This window comes from Ranitomeya imitator, chromosome 1, assembly GCF_032444005.1.
Source record: "Ranitomeya imitator isolate aRanImi1 chromosome 1, aRanImi1.pri, whole genome shotgun sequence".
NCBI classification, from domain to species: domain Eukaryota; kingdom Metazoa; phylum Chordata; class Amphibia; order Anura; family Dendrobatidae; genus Ranitomeya; species Ranitomeya imitator.
The window spans coordinates 664,987,509-665,007,853 of NC_091282.1; the positions used below are offsets into that span (position 1 = coordinate 664,987,509).

Genomic DNA, 20,345 nt, shown 5'->3' on the forward strand with positions numbered 1-20,345 from the left:
CATCTGGTATTGTGAGATGGAGAACAATTTCCAATTGTTTAACACTCAGATCACAGTGACCCACAATAGTATCAGGTTTATTCTTCCCAATGTCAGTGCATACCAAGCAATAGATGTTTCCTGAAAAGTAAAAAAAAAAAAAAAAAAAAAAAAAGTTTTATAATTTTAGTATATTGAAGATATACTGAATAGTACTGTTTACAGATGTTGTCTCTGGTTTGCCTTTCTTGGGTTAAACCTTTGATGTCCTTTCCCTTAGGATTGGTCATCAGTATGAGATCGGTTGGAGTCGGACACCCGGGATGCCTGACAATCAGCTGATATCTAGAGCTGCCTCTGCCAGAAGTTCATAATGAACGGAGCCAGAATACTACAGCTCCATACATTGTGTTGTGGTCATCCTTAGGTACTGTAGTTCAGATCACATTCGCTTCAGTGAGAACTGAATTGCAGTACTTACAGTAGAATGGCCACTTCAAATTGTATGGAGCTGTGCTGTCCGGCTCTGTGCACTGTGAGCTTCATTGGCTGTGCCTTTATGCATCACTAGATGGTAGCCCGATTCTAACGCATCGGGTATTCTAGAATATGTATGTAGTTTATTTATGAAGATTTTAGAATAATACATTGAATACACAGGATTCGGCCGGCCGCGACCAATTAGCGAAGCGTGGTTCAAATCCCGTGCCAATTCGCGGCCGGACTGCACCTGTCGCTGATTGTTCGTGGCCGGCCACGTAGTGTATAGCACAGGCCACGTAGTATATTGCACAGCCCACGCAGTATATTGCACAGCCTATTAAACAGCCCACGTAGTATATTGCACAGCCCACGTAGTATATTGCACAGCCCACGCAGTATATAGCAATGTGAGCATCATATCCCTGTTATAAAAAAGAATTAAAATAAAAAATAGTTATATACGCACCTTCCGTTGGCCCCCGAATCATGGTGAAGCGGTTACCGAAGCTCCTCGCGCGCTCCAGTCTTAAGAGTGCATTGCGGTCTCGCGAGATGATGACGTAGCGGTCTCGCAAGACCGCTACGACGTCATCTCGCGAGATCGCAATGCATGGCGTGGTCACCGGAGCGTCGCAAGGAGCGAGAAAGGCCTGTTGTGGATCCGAGGGGCCGACGGACGGTGAGTATATAACTTTTTTTTAATTTTTTAAATTATTTTTAACATTAGATCTTTTTACTATTGATGCTGCATAGGCCGCATCAATAGTAAAAAGTTGGCCACACAGGGTTAATAGCAGCGTTAATGGAGTGCGTTACACCGCGGTCCATTAGCGCTGCCATTAACCCTGTGTGAGCGCTGACTGGAGGGGATTATGGAGCGGCCACTGACTGCGAGGAAGGAGCGGCCATTTTGCCGCCGGACTGTGCCCGTCGCTGATTAGTCGTGGATGTTTTGCCGCGACCAATCAGCGACTTGGATTTCCATGACAGACAGAGGCCGCGACCAATGAATATACGCGACAGACGGAAGTGACCCTTAGACAATTATATAGTAGACTAGATGGTGGCCCGACTCTTACGCATCGGGTATTCTAGAATATGTATTTATGTATGTATATAGCAGCCACATAGTATATAGCACAGGCCACGTAGTATATAGGAGCCATGTAGTATATAGCAGACAAATACTAGGTGGCCTGTGCTATATACTATGTGGCTGCTATATACATACATATTGTAGAATACCTGATGCGTTAATACAGGCCACGCAATATATAACAGTGGCCACGCAGTATATAACACAGCCACGTACTATATAGCAGCCACGCAGTATATAACACAGGCGACGTAGTATATAACACAGGCCACACAGTATATAACACAGCTCACGCAGTATATAGCAGCCACGTAGTATATAACACTGCCCACGCAGTATATAGCCGCCACGTAGTATACAACACTGCCCACGCAGTATATAACAGTGGCCACGTAATATATAGCACAGCCCACGCAGTATAGAACACAGCCCACATAGTATATAACACTGCCTATGTAGTATATAGCAGCCACGTGGTATCTAACACAGCCCACGTAGTATACAGCAATGTGGGCACCATATCCCTGTTAAAAATAAAATAAAAAATAGTTATATACTCACCCCCTGGGATCCATTGAAGCTCCGGCGATAAGCGCGTGGCTGCCGCCATCTTCCGTTCCCAGGATGCATTGCGAAATTACCCAGATGACTTAGCGGTCTCCCGAGACCGCTAAGTCTTCTGGGTAATTTCGCAATGCATCGCTGGGAACGGAAGATGGCGGCAGGCGCGTGCGGCTCGGTGGACTACGGAGGGTGAGTATAGCAGGTGTTTTGTTTTTTTTAATTATTTTTAACATTACATTTTTTTACTATTGATGCCGCATAGGCAGCATCAATAGTAAAAAGCTGGGGACACACAGGGTTAATAGCAGCGTTTACGGAGTGTGTTACCCGCGGCATAACACGGTCCGTTACCGGCGGCATTAACCCTGTGCTAGCGGTGACCGGAGGGGAGTATGCAGGCGCCGGGCACTGACTGCGGGGAGTTAGGAGCTGCCATTTTCTTCCGGACTGTGCCGGTCGCTGATTTGTCGTGGCTGTTTTGCCGCGACCAATCAGCGACTTGGATTTCCATGACAGACAGAGGCCTCGACCAATGAATATCCGTGACAGACAGACAGACGGAAGTGACCCTTAGACGATTATATAGTAGATGTGACAGATGGGGCGTATGGTAGTAGACCAAAGGATCGTTGATCAATACTATAGTCCAAGACAGTTTAAGGAAAACAACGTTAACGTTGGATGACAGTAGAAAGACAGATTTAAATTTTTTGAAGAAGACCTATTTTGCACAGTTTTCTAAGGAAGCATGGACCTGAAGACTCCCTAGTACCTGGGTATTTGCAAACAGAACTAGAAATTTCAGTTTAGAAACAGTTTGCAAAATGTACTATAGAAATACAGTTTGAAGGGATTCTCTGAGAATATGATAAAAGTGACAGCCATCACATATTTTAAGCTGCAAAACATCCTAGTCATGTGTCAGGACTCTTACAGTCTGAAGAAACGCCGCTCAAGACCTGTGTCTCGACTGTCACGGCAGCAGCATTGTAAATAATATTAACTGATTTGCTCACTTAGCTGAGTAACAGGGTTGGAGCAGTAGAGAAAAACAACTTCTCCTAAGCTGACAGAGTACAAGGGGCTCACTGCTCATTTGTAAACCTGCTCTGCATGGAGACTCACTGGGACAGGAGAAAAAGACTGTTATGCTCAATCAGCCTAGAAGGTTGTTTTCCCCTGCTCTAGCAAGAAACATTTCAAGTAATGATTGTTCAGTTTGCAACCCATCCCGGTATGTGACTTGGGATGGGTTGTAGCTTGAAATATGTGGCTGCGGCTATTTTATCACATTCTTGGAGGATTCTTTAAAATATAAAGGGTATATATGTCAGTCCTCCAATATGATGACATTTTTAGACTTGTGCCATTTAGAAATAGGATATATTGAGTGGTAGCAGTGATAGCAGTGAGAAGTTATGGCTATATTAACTTTATAAACCAAAAATTCGGGTCCTCTAAGAAAAGAAAATTTAGTATAACTGATGTACAATCTATAAAATTTGGAGGAAGAAGAGACATTCTACTGCAAGATTTCCTGAAATGTGGGATGAGCTAGAGCAAGACACATACATTAATGCAAGTTCTCTTGAAACGAAGAGGGAGGTGCTAAAGAAAGACAGACATTTTACTGCAAGGTCTCCTGAAATGAGGAGGGATGATCTAGAGGAAGACACATTCTATGGCAAGTTCTCAGGAAATGAGGAGGGACAAGTTAGAAGATGACACAAACATTCTACTGCAAATTCTGAAACGAGGGGGAAGGAGCTAGAGGCAGACACTAACATTCTACTGCAAATACTGAAACGAGGGGGAAGGAGCTAGACAGACACTAACATTCTACTGCAAGTTCTGAAACGAGGGGGAAGGAGCTAGACAGACACTAACATTCTACTGCAAATTCTGAAACGAAGGGGAAGGAGCTAGAGACAGACACTAACATTCTACTGCAAATACTGAAACGAGGGGGAAGGAGCTAGACAGACACTAACATTCTACTGCAAGTTCTGAAACGAGGGGGAAGGAGCTAGAGACAGACACTAACATTCTACTGCAAATTCTGAAACGAGGGGGAAGGAGCTAGAGACAGACACTAACATTCTACTGCAAATACTGAAACGAGGGGGAAGGAGCTAGAGACAGACACTAACATTCTACTGCAAATTCTGAAACGAGGGGGAAGGAGCTAGAGACAGACACTAACATTCTACTGCAAATTCTGAAACGAGGGGGAAGGAGCTAGAGACAGACACAAACATTCTACTGCAAATACTGAAACGAGGGGGAAGGAGCTAGAGACAGACACTAACATTCTACTGCAAATACTGAAACGAGGGGGAAGGAGCTAGAGACAGACACTAACATTCTACTGCAAATTCTGAAACGAGGGGGAAGGAGCTAGAGACAGACACTAACATTCTACTGCAAATACTGAAACGAGGGGGAAGGAGCTAGAGACAGACACTAACATTCTACTGCAAATTCTGAAACGAGGGGGAAGGAGCTAGAGACAGACACTAACATTCTACTGCAAATACTGAAACGAGGGGGAAGGAGCTAGAGACAGACACTAACATTCTACTGCAAATACTGAAACGAGGGGGAAGGAGCTAGAGACAGACACTAACATTCTACTGCAAATACTGAAACGAGGGGGAAGGAGCTAGAGACAGACACAAACATTCTACTGCAAATACTGAAACGAGGGGGAAGGAGCTAGAGACAGACACTAACATTCTACTGCAAATTCTGAAACGAGGGGGAAGGAGCTAGAGACAGACACAAACATTCTACTGCAAATACTGAAACGAGGGGGAAGGAGCTAGAGACAGACACTAACATTCTACTGCAAATACTGAAACGAGGGGGAAGGAGCTAGAGACAGACACTAACATTCTACTGCAAATTCTGAAACGAGGGGGAAGGAGCTAGAGACAGACACTAACATTCTACTGCAAATACTGAAACGAGGGGGAAGGAGCGAGAGACAGACACTAACATTCTACTGCAAATACTGAAACGAGGGGGAAGGAGCTAGAGACAGACACTAACATTCTACTGCAAATACTGAAACGAGGGGGAAGGAGCTAGAGACAGACACTAACATTCTACTGCAAATACTGAAACGAGGGGGAAGGAGCTAGAGACAGACACTAACATTCTACTGCAAATACTGAAACGAGGGGGAAGGAGCTAGAGACAGACACTAACATTCTACTGCAAATACTGAAACGAGGGGGAAGGAGCTAGAGACAGACACTAACATTCGACTGCAAGTTCCCCTGAAACTACAGTTAAACTTTAAATGAAAATAGCCGTTCTTTTTTCTTTCCTGTGCCTTCTACAGTCTGTGAATTTATCAGCCTGAAAAACGGCCGTAGGTTACCACATGTGTTAGGTTTAAATCAGTAAAATCCCAAAAATGTGTGGGGGGGGGGACTTGTATGCCATGTAATTTATATAGTAATTTCAGGCAAAGTTCTCTCACATATGTCGGACAAGGAAAGAAGTGAACTTGTTAGATTTCTAAGGGTATGTGCACATGCTGCGGATTTTGCTGCAGATCCGCAGCGTTTCCGCAGCTGCAGGTCCGCAGCAATTTCCCATGAGTTTACAGTACAATGTAAACCTATGGGAAACAGAAAACGCTGTGCACATGCTGCAGAAAAAAACCCGCGGAAACGCAGCAGTTTACACTCCGCAGCATGTCAATTCTTTCTGCGGATTCCGCAGCGGCTTTACACCTGCTCCAATAGAAAACCGCAGTAGTAAAACCGCGGTAAATCCGCGATAAATCTGCAGCAAAAACGCAGCGTTTTTGCCCTGCAGATTTATCAATTCCGCTACGGAAAAATCCGCAGAGGACCATTATACGTGTGCACATAGCCTAAAGGCCTCGTTTGGCCAGTGGCTATCTGATATATAAGTCCTGCTGAAGCCTGTGTACAGTGGTAGACTCGCCTATAATAACTCTTATCTCTTTCAGCTTCAAGTATAACCACTTTCACAGGAGAACCCAATTTGTGTCCTCGCTGTGAAAAGAAAGTTTTTTTCGGTAAGAAGGTGTGTGTGTGTGTGTGTGTGTGTTTACATTGGGCCAGAAATCGCATGAGGATGGGTATTTTTATTTTATAACTTTTTGTGACTTAAGTTAAAGGTTTTTTTTTGTCCTACACTCCGTGTGCACATAGCCTTACTACCACCAGAACTGCCCCAAAACATGCTCTGACGTGCTCATGAGCATGACCCTGAATGCCATACAGTTACACTTAATATACATTGATGCCTTTTATCAGATTAGAGATATAATTTATTATGTTGTTGTTTTATTTCAGTTTATTTTTATTTGTCTAATTTAATTTATCATTATAACTAATTTCTATTTTTTTATATAATTTTTTTTCTGTTGTAGCCGAGAAAGTGACCTCTCTTGGGAAAGACTGGCATCGACCTTGCCTGAGATGTGAACGTTGCTCGAAAACGCTAACTCCTGGTGGCCATGCTGAGGTGAGAAATATTCTTTATTTGTATGCTTAGTCCAAACATGGTGAGACCCTTAAAGGGGTATTACCAGCTCAGTATATTATATCTTATTGGTATGCCATTCCCCCACCATACCAGAGATTGAAGGGGCCATGGCGCTGTTGTAGTGCTGCGTTTTTCCCTTTTTGCTTTTGCACAGGGGCTTTCCATTCCTTGCAAATGAATGCAACCAAATGCAATTTACTTCTCAGCGTAACGTAAAAGATCTCTTTGGCCTCTTCACTCTCAGGGTTGGTGAAAATCCCAGAGGATTGACCCCCTGTTATTGTTATGTCCTAGGAACATGCTTTCACTTTGTAAGATAGACACACACGGATACATTATGGAGTATGCTCGAGTAGTCATGCATTTTTGGGAATAGTACCTATTAAAGGGGTCATTCCGATCTTAATAAATGGGTATTGTCGCATAGAACTTGTAAATACAAGAAATTTTGCAATTTATTGCATGTTAAAATTTTCAACCGTTCTTGAGATATTAACACGTTTATTTAGTTTGTAGCTCATTTCCTTGGAGACTGACCAACACTGAGTGATTACAAGCTCTTCTCTATTGGAACTTTTTTCTAATCCAATCCAAATTTTTTTTTTTTTGGATAAATTTCCTTGGAGATACCAATTAAACAAAATTGCAGTGAATCGCTCTTTTCTATTGGAGCTTATAATCACTGTTTCAAAGCTGGCCAGGATCGCTGGAGCGCCTTATTACCTCCTTATCCCGGCCAGCTTCAGCGCATTGCATACAAGTTAGACAGCAGCGGTGGTCGGACTCCTAGGCAACGAGCTGTAACTAAAAGAAAAATGTTAATATCTCCAGAACAGCTGCAAGTTTTAATAAGCTATAAATTGCAAAATTGCTTGTTTTTTCAAGCCCTGTCCAATAATATCCTTCTATGAGGATGGGAATAATTGTTTACCAGAATACATAGGGATTTTCCCATCAGAAGAAGCGCTAGGCTATCCCTTCATTTCCTGATCGTTGGGGATGGAATAGATCGTAGGTAGAGATAGATGTGTGGCTGGTGTCTAAGCTGATTCAGCTTCCCATTCATTTGCAGCAAGCAGAGCTATTGCAATAAAATAATGATATCGTTCAAAGATTCAAACTGGTTTTTTTTCCCCCGGTGGAACAGGAAGTGACAATATCCCATTATTTGGTCACCTGACCCCTGAAGTCACGTTCTATTCACCTGCCTCCTTTAATTAGGCGACCCCAAAGCGGGGTGTCATTGTTTCCTTTACTGCCGGAGACAGAGCAGCCTGCGCTGGAGCCACAGGGTTAGAAATGGGGACTATAGTTTTTCTTCTTAAGAAGGAAGAGATTGGTTTAAAAGATCTAAAGTCATCACCCACCTTTAGGGCAGTTCCTCGGCTTTATATGACAACAAGGCTCCCCCATAGTTAACTAAATCAAACTCAGACCACCACATGGTGATGAGACTTTGGCACGTAGGCATCTGATGTTTTTCACTGATAATCTGCCAAATAATATCGCAGAGCATAAAAGCTGCGGTCTGCGCTGTCCAGCGCGCTCTGCGGCATGCTCTTCTCATATATCTAGTCATCTGATATTAATGCTGGATGATAAAATGAGTGCTCCTCAGCTGCTGCCATTGGCAGGGAAGTCCCATTATACATATGGTCTACAAGGAAACATCTGCTTTTGCTAAAAGTGCATTAAGTCAGTCCTAAATATGCATGTGCACAATTTTCAGGTACTTGCCTACATTTAGGGAAGGCCTAATGGTGTCGCATGTGACTCGCCTATGAATTGGCTGTTTTCCACTGATATTTACAGTCACTCCGCTTGTCTGAAAATTACTGTTGCACCTGATTATTAATGCAGAAAAGGGCAACCAAGACACGTAGCTACTTGACTACTTGCTTGTTTTGCCATGTGGCATTGTGACCCGCAAGGAACTGCAGCAAGCAAGTTGCATTAAGACTCTGATTCCTGTGGTGTCATGTGTTAGGCTGCTTGTTGTAGTTTCAGTTCAGTGTTTTATTAGCAGGAGGTTATCACTTCAGGGACTAGGTGCCTTGTGAGTCCTAGTCAACTGCTCTGTGTAACCCCGCCCCCACCACTGATTGGTAGCACGCTGACCATGTACACAGGAAGCTGCCAATCAAGAGTGTGGGTGGTGTTATACACAGCTCAACATTCTTGAGCTCTGCTATATCTGCAGCAGAGAAAACTGAACTGTGAATGTAAAACTGCAGAAAGCAGCCCAGTAGGTGACACATCCCTAGAATCAGGATCTCTGCCCCTACATCATGCTGCTCTCAGATTACATAGCAAAAACCTGCTGTAAGATTCCCTTTAAACTATCGCTCATGTTCTGATGATTGCTTATCTTTAAGAGCGTTTGGCTAGTTCGGCTACTGTGCTTGACTATTGGCTACGTGTCTTACCACCTTCACATGGCATGCCGGCTGTGTTACCCATGAATAGTACCTGATTATACTGCAAGCCTTGCAGTTATTTCTAATACTATGCGTACAATTACTATTTCTCCCTAACGTCTGCATTTCCATTAGTCTCAGCCATGTTCCCTCTCTCTGACACAATAGGCTACAAACCCCCTAGCCTTTCCGAACCCTTGTTTTTTCATTAGTATGCAGGAGTAGAGTACAGACAGGCAGCCTCCATGGACAATTAGTTTGTTGCCACGTTTCTATACAATTGATTGGTCTGATTGCTGGGAAAACCGTAAATATATTTTTTAGGCAGTGGGTGATGGTGGTGCCACAGAGAGGTAAGCGGATCAATGCGTCTGTGCTTATTTTCCTCCTATGCAGCCATGGATGAATGCGTCCTGCTTTGTAGCACTGCACTCCCTCCACCGCGCCCAGGTATATGTAGTTTATCGCTATCCTCGTGTGACTAAAGGGGTCTGTCACCAACAAATATAAATATCTGTCTGCATACCTGAAGGATTTTACATTCTTGTGCAGCAAGTGGCCTGATCCCTTATCTACCACAGGGTGTATGTGGCCAGCTAGGAAAGATAGGTCTTATCCATTACACACACACATGCAATAATGGTGCTAAGTAAACCTCCAGAAATATTTGCTCCTTGTCATATGACTCTTGTTTTATGCACAGTTGGTTTTAATATTTAGTGATTAGTATATCTATAGGAGTACATGTCCTTACACACCCAAATATAGCCGCCCCTGGGATCTAAATTGGAGGACTGAGGAGACCTTTGCAGTGCACTTCCAGAATTAATTATTAGATAAGGGCGTATGGGTGACTTACGGCAGACCTGGTCCATCCAACAAATACATTAAGGCTACGTCCCCACGGTCAGGAATCCGCAGCACTTTGGACACAGCACATGTCCGCTCCATCTAAAGCGCTGCCGGCTTTTGAACGCAGGTGATTCCGCATGTGTTCATTGAACCGTGCAGAATCACAATACATTGTACGGGGACATTTATCTTGCGGAGACTGAGCGTCTCCGCAAGATAAATTGCCATGCTGCAGTCTGGAAAGACACGCCGCATGTCCGTCTCTGCAGGAAAGGCGCTGGTACTGGTGCTCACATAGTGGATATGGGATTTCTTCAAATTCCATCCACTATGCTGTAACATCTGGCCGCTGCAGGTTGGATATTGCGGATGTACGCAGCGCCCAACCCGCAGCATTTACTGACCGTGGGAACACACCCTAATAATTAGTCAAAAAAGGCTCAAGAAATGCTCAAGATGCTGGGCTGAGGATGCCTGCCGCACAGGTAAAGACTTTGCTAGCGGGTATCAGTGGACCAGAGCAGCACAAAGCTTTTTTCCTCTACACTGTTGACCTCATTTAGTACTACATTTTACCAGTACTGGCATCTGCAAGAAAAATGGGCAGGTAGGAACTGAAGTTAGTTGTGCCCAAACGGAAAAAAATGCATCATTTCTTAAAACTCTCATTTTATGAATTGGTCTAAAACATGGAGATAAGTAAAGTTGTTGAGAGGAAAAAAGCTTAAAAAGAATGTCAGCTGGTTTTTGCAATGGAATCTGAGAGCAGTGTGACGTAGAGGCAGAGAGCCTGATTCCAACAATGTGTCTCTTACTTTTGATATAATCCCTGTTTTCTCTGCTGAATATGTAGCAGAGCTCAGAATGCTGAGCTGTGTATAACCCCGCCCACATCACTGATTGGCAGCTTCCTGTGTACACTATAAGAAAGCTGCCAATCAATTGTAGTGGCGGGGTTACACTGATTAGCTGGACTGTCTTGCACCTGAGACCTAGTCCTGCAGCGATAATGTCCTGCTGATAAAACACTGAGTGTGTTGAAACTACAGCAAGCAGCTGAGCAAGTGACCTATCCCTGGAATCAGGCACTCAGCCTCACCATCACGCTGCTCTCAAATTATATAGGAAAAGGCTGCTGACCGATTCATGAACCGCCTGTGCCATTTTTAAGAATTTGATGGCAAAAAACGCCAACGAATACCACAATACAAAAGAAATAGAACCTCTGAAGAATTTTTTATTTTCCTATGTGTTCATGTATTTATTTAAATGCTTTAAATAAAGCTAATTAGTCCATGATCCCTGCTATTTTTTATTCCTGTTCCTCTGCAAGCTCCGATATCCGTTCGTCTCCTGTTTCGTAAGCATTCTTGGCTTGGTTCGAGCATCCGCAGGTGATTTGGCGTCTTCGCGGTGTTGGACATTTCTAATACTGTGTAGATGAATAACTGCTCATTCAGGCAATATTGTCACAAGCTCCTTCAATTACCCCCCCCAGGGCATAACGGATCTTATTGTTCCAGGAGTCTGCGGTGTTGAATGTCTTCTATGATTAATTCATGCATTGTTGTTTCTGGATTCCTTTACAGCAGCTCACCAGCTCCATTATCTCGTTACCACTGCGTAAGCCGTCAAACGTTTAGATCGTTTGTCCGCAGCTTATAATAGGCTTTACATTTTCCTGATCTACACATGATAATATTAAGACATTTCGTACAAAAGACCAAAACATATATATTTAGCCAAATTGTGATATTTGCAGCAATTAAGAGCAGGTGGCGCCATAAGTCTGCGCTTATTGCTGTATACGGTATTAACTGGCGTCTTCAGTTTTTATACTGTCGTTGTACATATCTGGTCTTAAGGGGCCTTGAAGCATTAGACCAAATTTTGGCACAGCAGAAAGATGCTCACCTCTTGGCAATTTGACGTCCGCTCCGCCAACTTTCTAAAAAATGGGCAAAGCTTAGCAAAATGGAGCAAGACCCAAAAAGTGGCATAAATTATGGCAGGAAAACGCCAAAGTCCATAGGTGGGGTAGATATCCTGGCGCAAGGGCAACCAAAAGATGCACTTAATGAATGGTGGCGCATCTCTGGACCAAATCCTCTTAGAGTATCTCCATGTTGGGTTGTATGTTGGTATGTCTTGTAGAAGAAAGCATACAGAAATCCGTACACATACGGGTAAGATATTAATAATGCTAGGTGCACACGGTCGCCATTTTTTGGCATAAACCTCGGAAGTCATGTGATGCGAACAGTCCATCATTGGATGTTTCTCTCACCTGACCGCTGCAACCAATCAGTGGTTAGTGGCCCTGCGACAAGAGGAATCTACAATAGATGCAGATTTCACAGTCACACATTAATAATTGTCTCTGCTTTTTCAGCACGATGGGCAGCCCTATTGTCACAAGCCTTGCTACGGAATCCTTTTTGGACCAAAGGGTAAGTCTGCAAAAGACAGAAGACTTAATGGAATATGCCACAAAACGCATTTTCATTGCAGCTCTGTATGAAAACAAAGGACAAGACCAGCGCTCCTATATCAGCAAATTAATGTGCACGTACACTGTGACCAACATACAGACATATATAGGTTATTTTGATCAAAACTGTACAAACAAGTATCTAATATTTTTTACGTGTGCAGCAAGAGAAGAATCTGGGTACTCATTGGTTGTCCTAATTTCATACCACAGACACTTTGTTGCAGGGGGATACACCATTCAGACATGGACAGATACTTTTTTAGTCTTTGTGGATATTTGAGAAAGTGAAAACGATGTTGAATAAAGCAAGACGAGTATCCAGGGAAGAGCGAGGAGACATCTGTTAGTGAGAGCGTACTTCAGTTACACTTCACGTCTACTTAGATGTACACATGTGTACTTGGCTTACAGCGGGCTCTTCCTTTCTAGACTGAAACATTCAATCCGTTTCGTATGTTAAAAGCATCCTGATGATAAAGGTTTTCCCACCCCAGAAAAATACAGTGAACAGAAAGTCAATGGGACAAGAAATGAGACGTCTCACATATACAGGCGCTTCTCACAAAAATAGAGTATCATCAAAAAGTTAATTTATTTCAGTTCTTCAATACAAAAAGTGAAACTCATACCGTATATACTGGAGTATAAGCCGAGATTTTCAGCCCACTTTTTTGGGCTGAAAGTGCCCCTCTCGGCTTATATTCGAGTCATACCCAGGGGTCGGCGGGGGAGGGGGAGCGGGGGCTGTCTAATTATACTCACCTACTCCTGGCGCTGTACAGTCCCTGCTTCCCCGGCGCCGGCAGCTTCTTCCTGTACTGAGCGGTCACATGGTACCACTCATTACAGTAATGAATATGCTTCTCCACCAGGAGGTGGAGCCGCATATTCATTACTGTAATGAGCGGTAACGGTGACCACTCAGTACAGGATGAAGCTGCGGCGTCGGGGAAGCAGGGACTGCACAGCGCCAGGAGCAGGTGAGTATAACGGGGAGGTGAGTATAACGGGGAGGGGAGTGCAGCGCTGCGCGATATTCACCTGCTCCTTGTTCCGGGCGCCGCTCTGTCTCCAGCAGTGACGCTCAGGTCAGAGGGCGTGGTGACGTGGTTAGTGCGCGGCCTCTGCCTGAACGTCAGTACTGAAGACGCTGAAGATGGAGTGGCGCCGGAACAAGGAGCAGGTGACTATTGAAAGTGCCGGGGGCCTGAGAGACGGAGAAGTGAGTATGTGATTTATTTTTTTTTATCGCAGCAACAGCAAATGGGGCAAGTGTCTGTATGGAGCATCTATGGGGCCATAACGTTTGTGCAGCACTATATGGGGCCATAACGTTTGTGCAGCACTATATGGGGCCATAACGTTTGTGCAGCACTATATGGGGCCATAACGTTTGGGCAGCACTATATGGGGCCATAACGTTTGTGCAGCACTTCTATATAGGGCAAGTGTTTGTATGGAGCATCTATGGGGCCATAACGTTTGTGCAGCACTATATGGGGCCATAATGTTTGTGCAGCATTATAAGGGGCAAGTGTTGGTATGGAGCATCTATGGGGCCATAACGTTTGTGCAGCACTATATGGGGCCATAACGTTTGTGCAGCACTATATGGGACCATAACGTTTGTGCAGCATTATATGGGGCAAGTATGTGTATGGGGCATCTTATAGGGCCATAATCAAGGTTTGTGCAGCACTATATGGGGCAAATATCTTTATGGAGCATCTTATGGGGCCATAATCAGCATTTGTGCAGCATTATATGGGGCAAATGTCTGTATGGAGCATCTTATGGGGCCATAATCAGCATTTGTGCAGCATTATATGGGGCAAATGTCTGTATGGAGCATCTTATGGGGCCATAATCAGCATTTGTGCAGCATTATATGGGGCAAATATCTCTATGGAGCATCTTATGGGGCCATAATCAACATTTCTGCAGCATTATATTGGGCAAATGTGTCTATGGAGCATCTTATGGGGCCTTTATTAACCTTTATGCAGAATTATATGGAGCATATTTTAATATGGAGCATCTTATGGGGCCCATCATAAACTTTATGGAGCATTATATGGGGCTCCTGATTCAATATGGATATTCAAAAACACTTAACCTACTGATGTCTCAATTAATTTTACTTTTATTGGTATCTATTTTTACTTTTGACATTTACCGGTAGCTGCTGCATTTCCCACATTAGGCTTAAACTCGAGTCATTAAGTTTTTCCAGGTTTTTGTGGCAAAATTAGGGGGGTCGGCTTATACTTGGGTCAGCTTATACTTGAGTATATACGGGTATATCATATAGTCATTACAAACAGAATCATCTATTTCAAATGTTTATGTTAATGTTGATGATTATGGCTTACAGCCAGTGAAAACCCAAAAGTCATTTTCTCAGGAAATTAGAATACTTTATAACACCAGCTTGAAAATTGATTTTAAAATCCGAAATGTTGGCCTACTGAGATGTATGTTCAGTAAATGCACTCAATACTTGGTCGGTCTTCTTTTGTATCATTTACTGCATCAATGCGGCGTGACATGGAGGTCATCAGCCTGTGGCACTGCTGAGGTGTTATGGAAGCCCAGGTTGCTTTGATAGCAGCCTTCAGCTCGTCTGCATTGTTGGGTCTGGTGTCTCATCTTCCTCTTGACAAGATCACATAGATTCTCTATGGGGTTCAGGTTAGGTGAGTTTGCTGCCAATCAAGCACAGTGATACTGTTGTTTATAAACCAGGTATTGGTACTTTTGGCAGTGTGGACAGGTGCCAAGTCCTGCTGGAGTATGAGGCTGGTGTAGGTCCACTGTGTTTTATCAAGACCAAAGTTGGCACAGCCATCTACCTGGATATTTTCGAGCACTTCATGCTTCTCTCTGCCGGCGAGCTTTTTGGAGATGGAAATTTTGATATATGTGGCAGTAGGTGCACTTATTATTGAGTCCCCCACAGGTTTATATTGTGAGTAGAACTTGGTCAGTTTGGGCCCTGGATTACTATATATATGCTGCCTCTTTCATATATACAAAAAAGCACTAGCACTTTTTACAAGTATGGATACGTTTTCATGTCTGTTTCTCCCACCCCTTGATATGATACAATTTGAGAGACCCATACCTTCCCATCTATCCCTCCCTATATGATCACCTTCTTTTGAGACAGATTTAAATTTGATGTACGTGCGTTTACATTTGAATAAAGCTAATAGTTGTAATACTTGTTTATATGTAAATACTATTTACTGCATGTGTCTTTGTATTTTAATGATTTGAGGAGTGTCCATGAGGGGAATTTTCCCGGGTCCTATGAATAGAGGCAGAGGACTTTAATATTTTGTGATGTCAGTATGAATTCTGTTCTGATTTCGCTTTTCTATGGTTTTAGAGATATGGGCTCTTACGATCCTCGGGGGCATAACTTTAGGCTGCTTTGCATTTTTACTCTGTGAACCATGCCTCATTGATAACGACCATACAAAATAGCACTAATTAAAAAGACCCATCTCTCTGGAACCATATGGTGGATTGAATAAAAAACAAAATGCCCGCGGGAACATCAGGAATAAAATAAGGATAAAAAACTGGACTCTTTAGACCTGGTGAGTGGTGACAGGTCCTCTTTAAACCCCTTGATCTTTGTAGGTCCCAGTTGCAGAACACCAGGTAACAACACTTATTTTTGAGGGAACTTTGATACACTAAGAGATTAATTTTAATATTTATTGCCAGCACAGATTTTAATTAGTCACATCAATCCTTGTCCCTCATTGGGGCTCACATGTCTGTGTGGGAGGAAACTGGAATACCCAGAAGGAACCCAGGACGAGAACATAGAAGTCCCATGTAGATGTTGTCCTTGGTCATATTTGAAATCCAGGACCACAGTGCTACAGCCACCGCGTTGGTCACCATTAGCCATTCCATGGCAGACCTTCAGTACACTGATCACCGCCATGAGTGCCAAGGTTGGAAAAGGGCTCATCTGTTGGAATGCTGAGTTTGGCTTACACCAACCATATTGCATTTCATTAAAGGGTTTGTCTAGTACTCGACAATCTCTTTTTAATGACCGCTGGGTGCTTTACTGACCTCCCTGGCTGGCATCACTTCTCTAAGTTCAGCTCAGTGTCCCCAGCCGCTCTCTGAATGTTAAGAATGTCACGTCACTGCTGCGTCCAATCAGCTTCCGTTGACCAGCTGCAGATTACACTATTTGATTTTTTTGTGAAGGCTGCAGCCAGTCAGTCCACTACCATGGATTGGCTGCAGCACTTACGTGAAGTTGTTTATGTTCAGAGACTGGTGGGGGTACACGGGGCTGAAAGCAGAGCCGCGTTGCCAGTCCAGTAGGTAAGAATAGCACCCTGGGGCCATTAACTGGAGCTTGTCCTGTAGTGAACAACCCCTGTAAGGATTGTTAGACTGTCAACCATGTGAACATTGGCTCAACCAGAAATTCCTAAAGGGAATCACAATTTTTTTTTTTAGCTTGAAATAGAAAGACACTAAGGAGTAACCTTTTGTTTTGCATTTCCAGGTGTGAACACCGGAGGAGTCGGAAGTTACATCTACGATAAAGATCCAGAGACAAAGGATCAACCCTAAGAACACGTCCCCCCCTTTCAGCTGCAACGGACTCCTCTCCCACCACTTGTACCACTTCTGGCTGATAACACTATAAAGCTGACGATCGCGGGAACATGTAGATAAAAAACCCTTAGAGCAGCTTCAATGACAGAGTGCACTCCTGACAGTTCTGTATTTTGTACCGAGCATTATTTGCCGACATGATTGATTTACTGGTGTGACGACGGAAGGCATGAAGTCTAGTGCTATGTTTATAGGGGTCTATGTGCTACTACTATATTCTATGTTTTATTTGTCCTTTTCGGTTCAGCTATAAGGGATGTTTTCGATATTAGATATATAGAAGAACACGTTTCTGCTTTGTGTCATAGTCACTGGGGTTACTCTGGGTGAATGACAAAACTTTAAAGGGAATCTCTAACCGGGTTAGATCTTTGGCTTGGGCACTACAGCTAGATTAGTAGGTTGTTATTGTGTCCACTAAACCCCAAGTTACTATACTGGGGTGAGAATAACGCTACATATGTTTGTCATATAACACTTGTTCTATCAGCCAGTCAGACGTGCCAAGAGAGATCATGTGATTCCGGGACTACTTCCTGCTTCCAAGGAGTCTTGAGTCCTGGACTGTGTCAGTATTATAGAGTCCATAGAACAAAAGGGAAATGCAGTAGAGAAGTAGATTGTCATTCTTTTTTTTCTTAAGAATTCTTACCCTGTTCATCATCTACAATTTATTAGGTATCATGAAGGCAGGACATTCTGTAGGTCTAAACAAGGTTTTGGAAGGAAATGGAAAATCTTATATTTCAACCAGTGGAAAAGTAAAAAAAATTTGTTTTTGTTTTTTCTACGGCAGCCACAGCAAAATACCCAATAGCAATCTGCTTGGTTTATTGTGTTTTTTTTGTTCCTTTTTTTGTGCGTGTCCTCTTGTGCCAGCTTGATTACATGTGGGGATTCCCTAGCAACCAGGCAACCCCCACATGTACTCAGCCTGGCTAGTAGCTGTAAATCATTCAGCTGTGGGGATGAAAACTAAATCTCTGAACACTAACAAATACTCGGAGATCACCCAAGCGTGCTCGGGAAATCCCAAGCAACGAGTATACTCGCTCATCACTAGTTGCGACTCCACTCTGAGAATTTGCGTGTGGTTTTTATAGGCTTCCCATAGAAGTCTATGTAGACAAAAAAAAGTTCTCATGAAATCACATCCACTTTTCTCAAACTGTAAAATGCATCAGGTTTTTTGCCCAAAAAACAACTCAATGTTTATGCCACGTGGGAACATGGTCTAAGTTAATTTTTCTTCACAGGGATCTGTCTGGGTCAGAACTCACTTCTAAATAAGTAGTACTTACTATTAAAAATAAAATAAAATCCTATAGTAGTGCATTGACATGAGCACCAGATATATATGACTTCCATGGCTGTTATTACATGACTGTTGGGTTCCTGTAGTCTGGAACATGTAGTTTCCCCCTCATCCTCCCAGCTCTGATGATGAGATCACTCTCCAGATTCCTAGGTACTTGTTAGGCCTTTACCAGTGGCTCCTAGACTAGACTAATACAGATTGGAGCAGAACCAAAACCCAAGGTGGCAGATTTAATGGGCATATTGACACTACTTCTCATCTTTGCATCCACTCTTAATTTTTTCAATGACATATATTATATCTCAGGTATTAATAGCATTTCCACAGGATATGGCACCAATGTCTAATGGACATTCTAGATCTGGTGCAAATCAGTGTGAGAAGGGAAGGATTCACAAATCCTCCCATCTAACGGCCAGAGACTGCTGATCTACCCGATATACCTGAGTCTCACTAATCGATCTGTGCATATGTCAGCTATCTCTTAGGTGCAAATTGATTCACATGTCCCAGTTCATCGGCGACGATACATGTTAGTAGTCTCTGGACAGGATCAGGAGAACCACCTCTTACCTGACAGCATCTGCTTCCGTTGTTCTTTTTTGATTCACCGGCCTAGTGAGATTTCATTGTCTAACAAGTCTCAAGATTGAAAAACGTTGTGGACAACGTCGGATAAGAGGCCGTTCTCCTGCTCTTGACTAGTGGCCACGGACTACTATTGTTGCCGACAGACTGGGACATGCGAATCAATTTGTACCAAACTAGATGGCCCCCATTTTGCACTTCAAAGAATGGAGAGGTAGCTCCTAGAGGTGGGTGGATTTTTGGGACTCTAGTCCATCATCAGTAGTCGCTGGATGGGACTCTCGAAAATCTCTTATTTTCTGGGAAATGCGCAACTTTTTATTAGCACGGTTGGTGCGTGTCACAATGCAATGATTAAGTCATACCACACCGACTAATCAAAAGCCACGCCGGGAATCCCAGAAGGTAAGAGATTTGCAAACTCCGTCATGGCTGATGGATTGAAGTTCTGTGATTCGATCTGCCTATCTCTAGTTGCTACTGTACCTCTCCATTCTTCAGAGTGTGATGTGAAATAGAGATCAACCAGTTTGGTGTGAATCGATACGCAGGTCCTAGTCCATCGGCCACGATATTTAGCAATTTTCGCTAACTTTGCATGTGATGCCTATAAATGAACAAAACTTTTCAAGATGATGACCTGAAGAAGGTATTGACTGCTTTGGATACATTAGCTGTAACCTCTTTTTATGACATCTCCTTTTGTCTCTGTCTCATTTTACACATATGTACTGGGAAGATCTCTAATATGGTGCGAACGAGTCCGGATTATATAAGGATTGCTCTATGTATCATCTCTACCAAAAATGGAACAAAGGTCCAAAATATATTCCAGAAATTTCCCTGTATTGTATTCCAAATACTGAACGTTGTATTACTTTTTGCCAACTTTGCATTTATCCTAGAAGTATATTAAGAAATAATGCAGTATTAATGATATTGTAAACACGCCTTTTTCTGCATGCCTTTTTATCCTGCTGAAATAAATTATGGCAATGAACATGGTGTTTTGTCTTGTATTTTTGGTAATACAAAGCACTACGTGTATAAACGTGATAGACCCCTGAGTTTGCCACATGTAAAGTCCAATTCATTATTGAATTTGCATCTATTTTTTGTCTAGTTTTTTCCTCCTTTATGTCTGTTTTTGTTTTACTCCAAATTCTTCTTTTAAACCCTTACTGACACTTCATACACTGACTTTAATGCAGGCTCAGTAACTGAGCCCTGCATCTTTGCCAGCAGATGATGGCTGTAATATTCAGCTAACAGCTGTGTGTGTTTATCTGTGACAGCAGTAATTACCATGTGCATCCCAGGGAGCTCGTACGGTTTTAAATGCTCATTGGCAAGGTGCTGATGAGTTGCTGT

At 43.1% G+C, this 20,345-nt stretch overlaps 1 protein-coding gene across 1 annotated transcript in view; it reads left to right on the forward strand.

The window, feature by feature from the left end:
- The window catches only part of LOC138641566 (cysteine-rich protein 2-like), a 106,686-nt gene extending 86,712 nt beyond the window's left edge, over positions 1-19,974 (forward strand). The window contains exons 5-8 of the mRNA XM_069729036.1: positions 6,108-6,176; positions 6,534-6,628; positions 12,311-12,368; positions 16,956-19,974. Coding sequence (XP_069585137.1) covers positions 6,108-6,176; positions 6,534-6,628; positions 12,311-12,368; positions 16,956-17,023 — 290 coding nt within the window. The 3' untranslated portion in view covers positions 17,024-19,974. The remainder of the gene's footprint in view (positions 1-6,107; positions 6,177-6,533; positions 6,629-12,310; positions 12,369-16,955) is intronic.
- Positions 19,975-20,345: the final 371 nt, after the last annotated feature.